General features: G+C 36.8%; 1 protein-coding gene across 2 annotated transcripts in view; it reads left to right on the forward strand.

Annotated features, from left to right (window-relative positions):
• The window catches only part of LOC114474751 (solute carrier family 25 member 36-A), a 45,069-nt gene that overhangs the window by 15,404 nt on the left and 15,841 nt on the right, over positions 1 to 13,824 (forward strand). For both annotated transcript variants that reach the window (XR_003675390.1, XM_028465256.1), the window contains exon 2: positions 9,900 to 10,064. Coding sequence is in view for 1 of the 2 variants with exons in the window: in XM_028465256.1 (XP_028321057.1) it covers positions 9,900 to 10,064 (165 nt within the window). In the remaining variant the exon portion in view is untranslated. The remainder of the gene's footprint in view (positions 1 to 9,899; positions 10,065 to 13,824) is intronic.

Consider the following 13,824-nt stretch of genomic DNA (forward strand, 5'->3'; position numbering starts at 1 on the left):
CTTAGTTAATTCGGGTGGTTCTGCACTCACCCAACGACGTGCTGGCGACGACATTATCCAAGATGGCGGCGGCTCGGACTCCAGCCGAGACTATTTAAGAGCCTTAAAAGACATGGATATAATGAAGAGTAGATGGAAACAAGCAGACTTTCACACGGACACACACAAACTTATTAAACACACGGACCTCGGTAAACGGAACAGGCTTCACCGGACGGCAGGCACTAGGACCCAGAGTAAATACGGCCCCGTACTGCATTTACAGGCTGTAACATCACAGAGTCATTTTACCCATTGTTAGAGCTACTGTCTTTACCAGAGAGCAACTATTTATTCCTGGTGATTGTTTTCTGGAGTTTTACTGGGATTTATATACCGGTGATTCGTTCCTATCTCCCTTCCACACCTTTATATTAAATTAAAACAGAGCAAATTGTTTCTTACATTCCCACATGCAGGTATGGACCAATGAAAATAAACCTACAGTAAATTTCCACACATATTTAAGCTCAGTTAAGGGTCAACCATTAACTTAGTAAATTCTGGTTTTCCAATAATTCCCATTGTAAGTTTCCAACTTCCCACTGGTTGTGAAATTCTGCTAGTTGGAATATTGTATAGATGCTCATAGGGGTGTCAGGTTTATTAAATCATCAGCTTGATCTGGTTTAATTATAAGAAATCAGAAAGATATATTTATCAATCATAACTTTATGTAACTCATTATTAGATAAATGAAAAAGATTCATCAGCAGTAAAAACACTAATTGAGTTATTTATGCTTTTCATGTGCTTTTTTTTTAAAATAATTTTATTTCAAGTGAGGGAATAAATGAATTACATACAATAACACTAGTAATCAGCTCATGAACTCTGAGTCAGCAGTTATTGTAGCCTTTTTTTATGTGTCTACTGTTGATGTATTAAGATGTATGTGTTTGTAAGGAACCTGTTTACACTAAGTTGTGATTTTTTTTATTTCTAGTTTTTATTTATTGTGATTTTTATTGTTATGATAAATACCAGAAATTATCGGGATACTTTTTTTTGTCAATATCGCCCATCCCTACTTCTGATACAAATCTGGTGTTACGACTTTGCCTATTTGGTCGATACCAAACCCATACAATCCTCACACATACGTTTATTATTGTGTAATATTAGTAATATTAATATTATAGTGATCACACCATTTTACTCAGACTACAGTAGTCAGCAACAGTAGGTGTAAGGAAAACGGACCCATGTATTATTTTATTATTAATTAACAAACAAAATGTCATTTTCACAGACAACTGTCATCAAAAGTACTCTGCATTTTTTTTTTAACAGAACAAAGAAAACAATGAACTAAAAAACGTGTCACGCAACTTATGAATAAATTATATAATTGTGTAGTCTACTTAGTCTGTTTATTATTAATATTTTGCATTTTTAATGTTTTTTTTCTGCAACACAAAATATTAATAAGTGAGCGTCCCATTTATTATTAACCTAATAATAATTATTATTATTATTATTATATTTATATTTAAATTAAAAGAACCTGAAATAACCTCAAATCCAATAAAAAAAAAATTATATAATATTGGAGACTTTAGATGCAGGCCAATATAATGTGATACTCTTTTTTTTTTTTTTTTTTTTTTTTTTTTTTTTTTTTGGCTGATATCGAACCAATATCAATACTGGTACACCCTTAAATGCTAATTTTTATGTTTTGATATGATACATTTATTTAAAATGATTCCCAATTTCTGCTTAATTCCAGTGAGTAATTTCCATAAAGTTTATAGTTTTGAATACTCCCATAATTCCCAAGTTTAAGTTCTCGTGTAAATGTTCCGCCCCTTCACAACCATACCTGGAACTCAAGGACATGTAGTGGTATTCAAACCAGCAACCTTCCAGTTATTGGATGTCCTGCTCTACCCTCTGAGCTGCTGCTGCTGCCCAAAACTGGCTCAGGCTTGTTATGTATTTATCTGCACTGAAATAAAACCAATGGAATGGACAGAGGTACAAACTCTGCAGGTTGTGACCTTTGACCTTTGACCTTTGACCTGATCTGATTTCCAACCATTCTAATGTGACGGAATGTTGGAAAAGCAAATGAATGCCCATGTTTTGGAGAGCACTGCAGGTGTAACATAGTAAACTACTAACAGTGTTTACTAAAGTAGAGGTTCTCAACCTTGGGGTCAGGACCCTATTTGGGGTCGCGAGACACTGGGAGGGGGTCGCCAGAGGCTTCAAGAAACTAAAATTATTTTTCGAACAATTTGAGCTAGGGCTGAACGATTTTAGAAAATAATCTAATTGGGATCTTTAGCATTAGCTTGATTTCTAGCTTCAAATGCTTCAAATACAGTGGTGTGGTGGTTTCTTAAATGGTGAAGGAGGTCGTGTTTTGTTTGCAAATGTTATAGTTCTGGAAGTTATTGACGGGCAGATCGAATCCATTGATTCCGAGTGACATAATTGGGATTTTAGATATGTCATCAATAACTGCATTGATTTACAATAGTTATACAGTACACCATCATATGCTACTCATGTATTATTAATAATTTGTTAATAATGCACACGTTGAGTTTATATGCGCTGATAATAATAATATCTAATTATTATTATTATTTCAATGTCTTACTGTTCAAAAGTGCATCACAAACCATCTAATCTGCTCTAGCTCTATTGGTCTACGACAGTCAACTGATCACTTCTGGAACTATTGTGAGACTCCATGAGCCGCCGTTGCTGTAAATTCTTTTTAAAAAAAAAACCGTTGGAGTGAATGTAGTTGTCGCTACTCTCTCTCTACGGCTGTGGTTCACACATGACCTGGTGGGCGGGGTCTGTCAGTCATCTCACAGCAGAATGAGACAGTGGGTGACTTTATGTCTGACTTTAACACCTTTGCGGAGGTAGAAAAGAATGGCGGAAAAGATCGATTTCATATGCAAGGATCGGCCAATCCCCGATCCCCCAAAAATAAGAGAAATCGGCATCGATCAATCGATCGGTGCATCCTTACTTTGAACCCTTTTTACCACTTTTTCTGTCTGTTTTTATCCACTCTGATTTGCAACTTTTAATCAATTTCTGTGGTTTTTAAAATCCCATTTCACCACCTTTTCCACCATATTTGGTCACGTTGAACCCATTTTATTAGTGATTAAAAATAGGATTTCCATCTTTAAGATGACTATAATAATAATAAACGTTCCGGGATAACAGTGGATATTATTCAGATGAATAAATAAATGTGGTTATCACAGATTCATAGAACAATGGACCATCATTTTACTGACTTTATGGATGGACCCCAAAAAGCTGCATGAAAAGGTTGAGAACCACTGCACTAGAGGAAGGAGTTAAAGCTCTGTGGTTTCTTTTGTTCTCCTGATGTTGTGGCTGTAGGGAGGGAAGAGAGAGATTTTAAAATGATTCTACCTGACCCAGAGAGACAGGGGGCGGAGCTATGATCATTGAGAACACGCCTGTTTCTGTGAGCGAGACTTTTATCAGTTACTACTCATCTTGTGCCTCCTAATTTCTTTATTGAACTCTGAATTTCAGTTTAAAGTGTGATCATTTCATTGGTTTCTGAATTCTGAGTCTGTTGGGAGTGATTTTTGTTTAACTTGAACAGAAATCTGAATGAAACTAATAAGCTTTACACGATCAGGAGGTTGTTTTTTTTATATATATAACATTTGTTGTGTGTGTGTGTGTGGGTGCGTGGCCCTTTAACTGCAAATAAATGTGCTGGTCACGCGACCATGTGCGGAGTGAGGGAACATGTGACCGGATCAGATCCATTATAAGCTGTATGCCGTTTTTAGTGATCAGCAAAATAAACATTGCAGCTGTTGAATTAAACTGGAATCTCATGTGATTCTCAATGACTGCTGTGAAGCATCTACAGAGAGTAAACTAGCTATGGACACAGACCACACTGGAACTATGTGAAGCATCCATTAATTAGCATTAGCATTAGGAGCAAAGACATATTTCCTGATTGTGGCATCGTATAACCTGCTGTTGCTTATAGTGCTTAATCACAGGCGCACAGCGGAGGTGGTGCGCACACACACACACACTTCTTCTGTGTCCACCGCCCTGAAAGAGACAGAAGTGTTCACTATGAAAGCAAAAGTAAATGAGAGGCATCGTTAGGGTTGGGCATCGTTTGGATTTTAACAATTCCGATTCCGATTCTCAATTTCAATTCGTGTTCTAAACGATTCTCGATTTCGATTCTTTGAGTTGTGCTGGTCAACAGGTCACAGGTTTCACAGGATAATTTTTTAATTTGAAAAAGCCTTTACACAGGCCATTTTTATTAATTCACTTAGTTGATGTAGTTTAAAATGGTTGCTGTAATGTAACTAGGGTATTCAATTAACAAAGGTCCCCAACTGTAACTGTAAAAGAACCTGTTTATATTGTGGGGAACATATTATATACATAAATGTAATTGGAGTCTAAAGCCACAAAAAAAACACCACTTTAAAAAGAAAATAGACTAATATAAGACCTCTTTACAGTTATTTGGGTCATCTTGCGCGACTTGCGGCGATGACGCGCTGGTGACGACATAATCCAAGATGGCGGCGGCCCCGACGACAGCCGACACTATTTAATAAAAGCCTTAAAAGACATGGATATAATGAAAAGAGTGGATGGACAGAAGCATAAACATGCAGACTTTCACATGGACACACACGGACTTATCAAACCCACACAGACCTTGGTAAACGGAACAGGCTTCACCGGCCGGCAGGCACTAGGACCCAGAGGTGGAGTAAATGCGTCCCCCGTACTGCATTCACAGGCTGTAATATCACCAGTTTATCATTTTACCAGTTGTTAGAGCTACTGTCTTTACCAGGGAGATAATATTTATTCCTGCTTCGTGTTTTCCAGACTTCTACTGAGATTTTTACTGGTGATTAGTTCCTATCTCCCTTGCGCTCCGCGGTCCAAACTGAAACCATGTGTTATTGTTGAGCTGCTGATTCAAAACTACAATCAAAATAAAGGTGAAAACAGTTCTCATGGGTGGTGTTCTGTGTTATAGTCATAAACATGCAGACTTTGACACGGATACACGGACTTATTAAACACACACGGGCCTTGGTAAACGGAACAGGCTTCATCGACTGGCAGGCACTAAGACCCAGAGGCGGAGTAAATATGTCCCCTTACTGCACAGGCTGTAATATCACCAGTTTATCATTGTACCTGTTGTTAGAGCTACTGTCTTTACCAGGGAGATCATATTTGTTCCTGGTTATTGTTTCCCGGAGTTTTACTGGGCTTTTTAGTTCATATCTCCCTTTCACTGCACGGTCTAAACTGAAATCGTAGCCACACACACACACACACCAGTCGCGTTCTGAACACATCTTATACAAACCCCGCATAAAAAAACAGCGCAAGCCGCAGAAACAAACTAGTATGGGCATTTATGACTCGAAAACAATAATCGAAATGCAAACATCTTTGTAACAATTCTGGAACCGGTTCCTATCTGAAACCGGTTCTCGGTGCCCAACCCTAGGCATCGCTCCGCTCTAGGACTCTCTTTTAACATGTTCGGCCTGAATAAACAAAACAAATGCGCACACATACAACACACACACAGACACTAACAGCAGACACTGTCCCCTCTTTCAGAGCTGGTAGACTGTGTAAGAAGTCCGGTGCTCAGCTGCTCTGCTGCCAACCGATCGACATTTTTACCGTTCACTCATAGGTTTTAACCTTTGTGCATAAATGTGAGTGAAATAAAGCCGTGTCGCGTAAAGCAGACAACACTTCGGTGTTAATGAGACGATAAAACAATGCAATGGGAGCATCTACAGAAAGTTTCATCATGACAATGATGTCATTGATCGCATCGGCGAATTAAGAAATTACAGAAGATCACATTACCGTATTTTTCGGACTATAAGGCGCACTTAAAATCCTTTAATTTTCTCAAAAATCGACAATGCGCCTTCTAATCAGGTGTGCCTTATGTATGAAATTAACTACTGTGCTTCAACATACTGAACTGAAAAAGTGAGTGTATTGTTCTGTATTTTATGTGTTAAACCTGAACAATGTTGAGAATTATTGTTAATGAGTTGAATAAAGTTTGACTTATCTGACTATTTTATTTCGCTTAATGCGTCTTAATAATAATAATAATAATAATAATAACAAACCGGTGCGCCTTATGTATGAAAATAGACCCAGTCAGACCCATTCATTGATAGTGCGCCTTATAATGCGGTGCGCCTTATAGTCCGAAAAATACGGTAATTACATAAAATGCAAAATATCGGCTGATGCGATATAGCCGATCAGATTGGTGTAAAGCCTAGAAACTAATTTGTTATGTTTGTTTATCTTTTGTAGCAATGGTTAACGTCTAACTGGTTGCGCCCACACAAACGCTCTACGCGCACACACACAAACCACCACACTCTGCACGCTCACATACAAACACTCGTGGTGCGCGCGCACAAACACTGCATGCACACACAAATCTCTGCAGATGAATTAAACGGCTCTATAGTTTGAACCTAATAATAATAATGCATTGGATTATACTGTATATAGTGCCTTATAGGGCTGGCGATACCCTCGTATGATATATTGCATTATTTTTCCCTATGATAATGCTATTATCATGATACGGCAATAACCAATATATCAAGGGAAATTTCATCCACGATACATCATGATATCTGTCACTGAAGAAATTCAGAATTTACCTACTGCACTGAATCCATTTAATAGGATTTACTAAACATTGTTTATCAATTTCACATGAATGACGGTCAAGTAAAACAAAGTGTATACTGCACAGTGGCTCTTCCCCACACACACACACACACACACACACACACACACACACACACACACACACACACACACACACACACACACTGTGCATTCGTAAATATCCACTCTATACCTATTGTCTCATGGTATTATCTCTGTGTATCATGTGTATATATATACATAGTTTTCATCATGTCTTGTATGTTGCAATTACAAAAAATTATTAAATATCTTCATATCAATATTTTTGCACACGCCACATCTTAGACACTCAAAGTGCTTTACAGAATTACGACATAATTTTTTCACTCCACACTTAGTGGTGGTAAGCTACTCTTGTAGCCACAGCTGCCCTGGGGCAGACTGACAGAAGCATGGCTGCCATAGTGCACCATCGTTTTCTCCCACCACCACCAACACTCACACACACACTACATTCATACTTGGCAATGTGGGTGAAGTGCCTTGCCCAAGGACACAGTGACAGATACCACTGGAGCGACTGTCCCCCCCACTGGCCCCTGGAATTCTCAGTGGTCTCCATCCAACTACTAACCAGGTCCAGACCTGCTTAGCTTCAGAGATCTAACCAGATCATGCAATGACAGCTGGAATGGAAACAGTTTGAACTTAAACCACTGACACTGACATCACCCCTCACCTCTGCTCTCCAGTCCACTGTGTGATCATGTGATGGCCTGCCTGCCCTGTGTTGACACAGCTTTTTATCTGCGTTCATACTATTTGAATAATAACTCGATTAACCCAGAAACTGGACTCTCTGACGGTGTGACAGAGAGGAGGAGCCTGTCCAAGGTGAAGGCCATCTTGGTCAATGAGTCCCACCCACTCCATGATGTGCTGGTCAGTCACAGGAGAACCTTCAGCACCTTTAGAACCATCAACACCAGGCTGATCCCACCACGGTGCTCCACAGAACGCCACAGGAAATCATTCCTGCCTGTGGAGATCAAACTTTATAATGCATCACTGTAACTGTATATTTGTATTATTATTATTATTTATTTTTCACTGCTGTAATATGTGTGTATTTAATTATTATTTAATATCAGTCTTCTACTTAATTACATGCATTTTTTTTCTTCTCTTTTTCTTTCTTTCTTTGTTTAACGTTTATTCTTTCTATTTGTAATATTTCTTGAGCGGCTGTAATATAAGTTATTTCCCCCTGGGAAAAATTAATTACTTCTGATTCTGAATACCAATGTCACTCCTACGTTTGATCTCAACCTTTGCTTTATATAATCATGTCACAAATGTTAAAGTGCCCTCATGGTTTATTTGCAAACAAATATTATGTAACGGCTGCTGAAAAACATGATCCATTAAGGCTGGGACCATATGCTTTTGTTCCCATTGCATTTTAATCACCATAACTTGATAGTGATGATTATTGCTTGGTTGTAATTATTGATTATTATTTTGATTATCATATTTTGTATTTTTGGCCAAAAAACGAATCCACTGAAATAAATTAATATGCAAATTATTAGTCCCATTGCATTTATGGCTCTAATCTGAATGAGTATACATTTTAATTTTGCAATTGTATAAATTGATTAAAATGGATATAGCTTATGTATTTATTTTAGTCATTTTTGTTGTTTTGTATATTTTTGGTGTAATTTTCATAATTTTTCTTTTTGTGTTTTTGTTGTAGTTTTGTATAGTTTTGAGTCTTTTTTTTATGTGTGTTTTTGTTGTTTTGTGTTTTTTATGTAATTTTGTGTACATTTTCATTATTTATGGAGACTTTTGTGTTTATGGAGTCTTTTTGTTTTCAATTTCTGTTTTTGACGCCATTTTGGAGTATTTTGTGTATTTTTGTTTTAGTTTGTTGTGTAGAATAGAATAGAGTACACCTTTATTGATCCCCAGAGGGGAAATTCACTTTTGCAACAACACGATTAAACAAGATCAGATGATAAGAAACACAAATTAATTACAACACAAATAATACTGCAAAAAAATTAGAAAATATGTATGTTTTTTGTGTCATTTAGTTTGTTTTCTTTGAATGGATGCATAACATTAGACCCAGTTGCCCATGTGTTTGATTCTGATCTGAGGGCCAAATCATCATTAGACCTTTTATGTGTTTTTAAATTCACTTTGTCTATTTTCTTGTCAATATGACACATTTTTGTTGCCTTTTTGTGTGTTTTTCGAGTCATTTTGCGCATTTTCATGTGCATTTTGTGTCTTTGAAGTCCTTTTCTATATGTTGTTGTTTTTTAAGTCAATTTGTGTTGAAGTGTGTGTTTGTCATCATTTTGTGTACTTTTAACATTTTGTGCATTCCGTTTTCTGTGTTCCTGCATTTTGTGCGTCATGTTGGGCTTCATTTAACTTACAACTTCCTGTTTTATAATTTTTTTTGGGGGGCTGCACAAAATTAGACCGAGGGCTGCATGTGGCCCCCGGGCCACCAGTTGCCTTTGTCTATTTTAAGGTATTGGTTGCTTATTGTAGAATATAATAGAATAGAATTAACCTTTATTGATCCCCATGGGGGAAATTCACTCGTTGCAGCAACACCATAGAATAGCCAAAGTACAGTAAGAACAAAAATAAAAACCAACATAGGATAAAAGTGCAAATATACAGCTGTGGGACAGACATCAATTAGAAAAAGATTAAAAAAAAAATCAAATAAAATGTATAACAAAACAACAACAATGGCATAAAAAACACAACAATGTGCAAGTGACAAATGAAGGAATATTTGTATGGCAATAAAACGTGGATTAATGCGTTTCTTGCTGAAGGTTGGATGTCTTGGTTAGATATTAGATGCTTGCTCAGTTTGAGACCAATGTGTCTATTGTTATGGTCTGATTGAGTAGTGTTTAATACATGTGGTCACACCATTGTTAGTGAGCAAGTCACAGAGCTGCTATTGTTCACTGAAGCATTTCTACAGCTGTTTGTCGTCTACGTTCCATGGATCTTTAACATTCCATCAGTGCAGCTAAACTTTAGTCGGTCTGTGCTTCACATCCTCACCTCCTCTACCTGTTTCTCTCTCTCTGTCATTCCAGATGTGGAGGCACGGTGGGGGCGATACTCACCTGTCCGCTGGAGGTGGTGAAGACGCGTCTGCAGTCGTCCTCCATCACGCTCTACGTGTCTGAGGTGCAGCTCAGCACCGTCAACGGGGCCAGTGTGGCCCGCATGTCGCCTCCTGGTCCCCTTCACTGTCTCAAGTGGGTGTCCCAGTCACATGGTCTGAGTATATACAGTATATATTTTTTTGTTTGTATTTTGCTGTTTTTATCTGTTCTATTTATTATTCAGTTTATTTCTGTCTAGGGATGTAACGATTCACGATACTGGGTTCACGTTACGATTCTCTCACGATTTATTTTACAAAATGGGACTGTAGACAAATGATGATTGAAAAATATTCCATTATTTTTTTGGGGAAAAAAAATAGAAAATACTGTACTATTTTCCTTATATTTTTCATTGTCAAAAGAATCCCTTGATAAACTATTCAAAACAATGCAATTTAACTAAAAATAAATCTTGAATGAAATAAATAAAGGAATAATACAAATGAAGAAGAAGCCTTGTAATTTAAATTCTGGTTCTATAGTAAACAATGCAAAATTGCATAATAGTTCTTTTTCTTTTTAAATGTGCAACTGAAAATGTATTTTGTGCCTTAACAATTGGACTTTAAAAAAAAACAGTCATTGCCCTGTTTACATCAGATATTTGTTTGAATCAGCAGAGGGCGCTGGTAACCCAGTGGTCGGTGTGCATGCATATATTCTGTGCAGTGAAGAAGAGATGCTATGCTAGCAGACAGAGCTATTTTAAAAAACCCCGACTTTTACAGATATTCATGTCATATTACAGATATTCTTTTGGTGCTAAAGGGGTAATGAATCATTTATGAACATGTTTAAGAGTAGAAGGCGTACAGAAAGAAAGTAGTAGCAGATTCCACCCTCTGCTGTTTTAAAAAAGTACTGCGATTCAATTTTCAGAAAATCGATATCAACCGTGATACCTATGAATCGATTTTTAACTGCCTTACGATTAATCGTTACATCCCTATTTCTGTCTTATTGTGTGTTAGTGTAATTTTTGAGAGTTGTTGGTATTATTTAAATTATTCTCTCTGTATGTGTTTTTGGTGTCGTATGGTTTTCTTATGTCGTTTTATATGTGTCTCTGTTATATTTTGTGTATGTTGTAGTGATCTTGTGTATGTTTCTCTCATTTAGTGTGTCTTTGTTGTGGTTTTGTGTGTAATTAGGGATGGCTCTTGATATGAATTTAGCAATTCCGATTCCATTATCCTTACCTCTTATTGATTCTCATTGGGTGAGGGAATGAAATAATATAAATTGATTTGTTTCTTTTAACTCTTTAAAAAGACAAAGATAAGATAATGGATTGTTTTCACTGGATAATAATAAATACAATATATGGCACTTTGGCTACAAACATTTGAGAATATTTACAGTGCTCCTTTTGAACTTGAAGAACTTGATCCAAAACTAATTCAGACATAAAACGAATAATTCTTCTCTAAAAAAAGAACAAATTGACCAAAAGCTTATCAACTGTGTTAGACTATTAGCTATTTCTGTGCAGAAAAAGTAGCGTGTTTACCTTGTCAGAAAGGACATGAGATGGTTCTGGTCTTAGTGTCTCTAGCTGATGGTGTTGAGGATTCTTGAACACAGATGTATTTCTCAACTAAAGTTGACACCATTGGCAATGTGTCCCTTTTCATCCACCACCAGAGGGTGGCGCTGTCTTTGGTTGAGATGGGAAGAAGGTTTCTATGTAGTTGGACTTCTTCATCCACTCTTTGGACTATGTAGTAGGGACCTATAAAATCCACGTTTACGGAATCACGGAATCGACCAATGAAAACGGAATTCACTGTTGAACGCAGAAATAAACAGAATCGCATGAAACACTGTCAACAGGATGTTTTTTTTTTTTATTGGAAAATGTTTCTGTGGACTGCTAATTAGTTTTTTATTGAAAATTGCCAAATACAATGTAATTGTTTGTTCCGCAACTCCTTTGTCCTGAACTCCTCCTAGGCTATTAATGTAGCACTAATGACACGTATGTCAACTCATAGGGACAACGTCAAGGATGTGCAGTCGGCCTTTTTTGCCACCAAAATGTCAAGGTCGCGTCAAGTGTCAGAACCCAAAATTTTACAAGTTTGATCCTTATATTTCTGAAAAGTTAATCTCAAGTGGAGTAATTTATTTTCTTGGATCGAAACTGTACGACCTACCAGTAAAAAGATCAGTAGGGGTCAAAGTTCATGACCTCACAAAAAAAAGTTCTTATAACTTGCGCACAAATTGAGATACAGTTCTCAGACTGGTACCATTGAACAACATTTCTTTTCAAAGTGTGACCTTGAACTTTGCTCAAGGTTAAAATAAAATAAAAAATCCCCTATAACTTAATGACACATGTCATCTCATAGAGGCAATGTCAAGGATGTGCAGTCGACCTTTTTTTGGCGCCAAAATGTCAAGGTCACGTCGAGTGTAAAAAACACAATTGTCCATATCTTTACCAATATTTATAGTACAAGTTTGATGCTTATACAGTATTTATGAAAAGCTCATCTCAAGTGGAGTATTTTATATATTTGTACCGAAGCTGTACGACCTACCAGTAAAAAGATCAGTAGGGGTCAAAGTTCATGGCTCACACCATAATAGAAAAATAGATATAACTCTAATATACAAAGTTTAAACTGCCTCATATTTGATACACGTGATGACTGTTCATCCCTAAACAAGACTCATTGAGAAAACTACCCATCATGCCTTGCGGTCTCAGAGCGCTCCGCTTTTAGTGGCGTCCAACGCTAACGGCTCTAGCGGAAAGACGATATGTTATGTTAACTTCAATTTTGTGTTGGATGACTCTTATAAGATGGGAGCAGGTCGCTGATGAAGAAAAAGCAGGCTGCGATCAGTGGGAGGAGCCTATGATGTCACTGGAAAATCCTTCGCCATCACATTCTAAATGCTGTGTCTTGGCTGGTTTTCCCTTTACATTTAGCACGCCATAATAGAAAAAACACTATAGCTCATATACAAAGTTCAAACAGCCTCATATTTGATACACATGATCTGTCCAGCCCTAAACATGAATCAATGTGAATATATTCACCTATTCACTCAAGATCATATTTAAGGTCAAGGTCAGTCTTCTGTTTTTCCTGCATTATTATTTTCAGTTTATTTAGTAAAAACAACAACATTAAAGGACATTACTCAAGAAAAGACACACAATAAGATGTCTTCCACATGAACATTTCTTACAATTCAGAAATGTGTACTTTTAACCAGTTTTATGATATAGATTTGTTTTCCACAAATTTTGCAGTTTCAATTTTCAATTGACAAATACGTATTTGCTTTGCGAATACAGGTTTTTCCTAGTTTAAATAGTTCTCTTTCAGTGTGTGTTTTTTGTCATTTTGTATTTTTATGTATTTTGTAGTGATCTTGGGTATTTTTCTTTCATTTTGTGTAATTTGTTGTTTGTCTGTGCTTTTTATTGTTCAGTATATTTTGTGTGTTTTTGTTGTTGTTTTGTGAGTTGCTGGTAATATTCAGTGGGATTGTCATTTTTAACTAAAAATAAACATTATAAAACCCATGTTTTTCATGCTTAATTTTCTTCTCACTCAAGTACCCCCTGTTGTGCCATCGCCTACCCCTAGGGGTGCCCCCATTTGAGAAACACTGCTTTAGAGCAGTGCTTTTCAAACTGTGGTGTGGAATGGAGGTATGACAGGTGGGGCGCGACAAACAGGAGGACATTTTTAATTTTTATTTTTTGTTTTTGTGTGTTTTTGTTTGAACAGTCACACAAAGTTTACAAAGGGTTGCATAAGACACAATTTGACTGATCTTTACAAGTTCTTCAACGTGCTCATAGTGGGTTTTTTTTTCTTCTTCTTCA

This window comes from Gouania willdenowi, chromosome 13, assembly GCF_900634775.1.
Source record: "Gouania willdenowi chromosome 13, fGouWil2.1, whole genome shotgun sequence".
NCBI classification, from domain to species: domain Eukaryota; kingdom Metazoa; phylum Chordata; class Actinopteri; order Blenniiformes; family Gobiesocidae; genus Gouania; species Gouania willdenowi.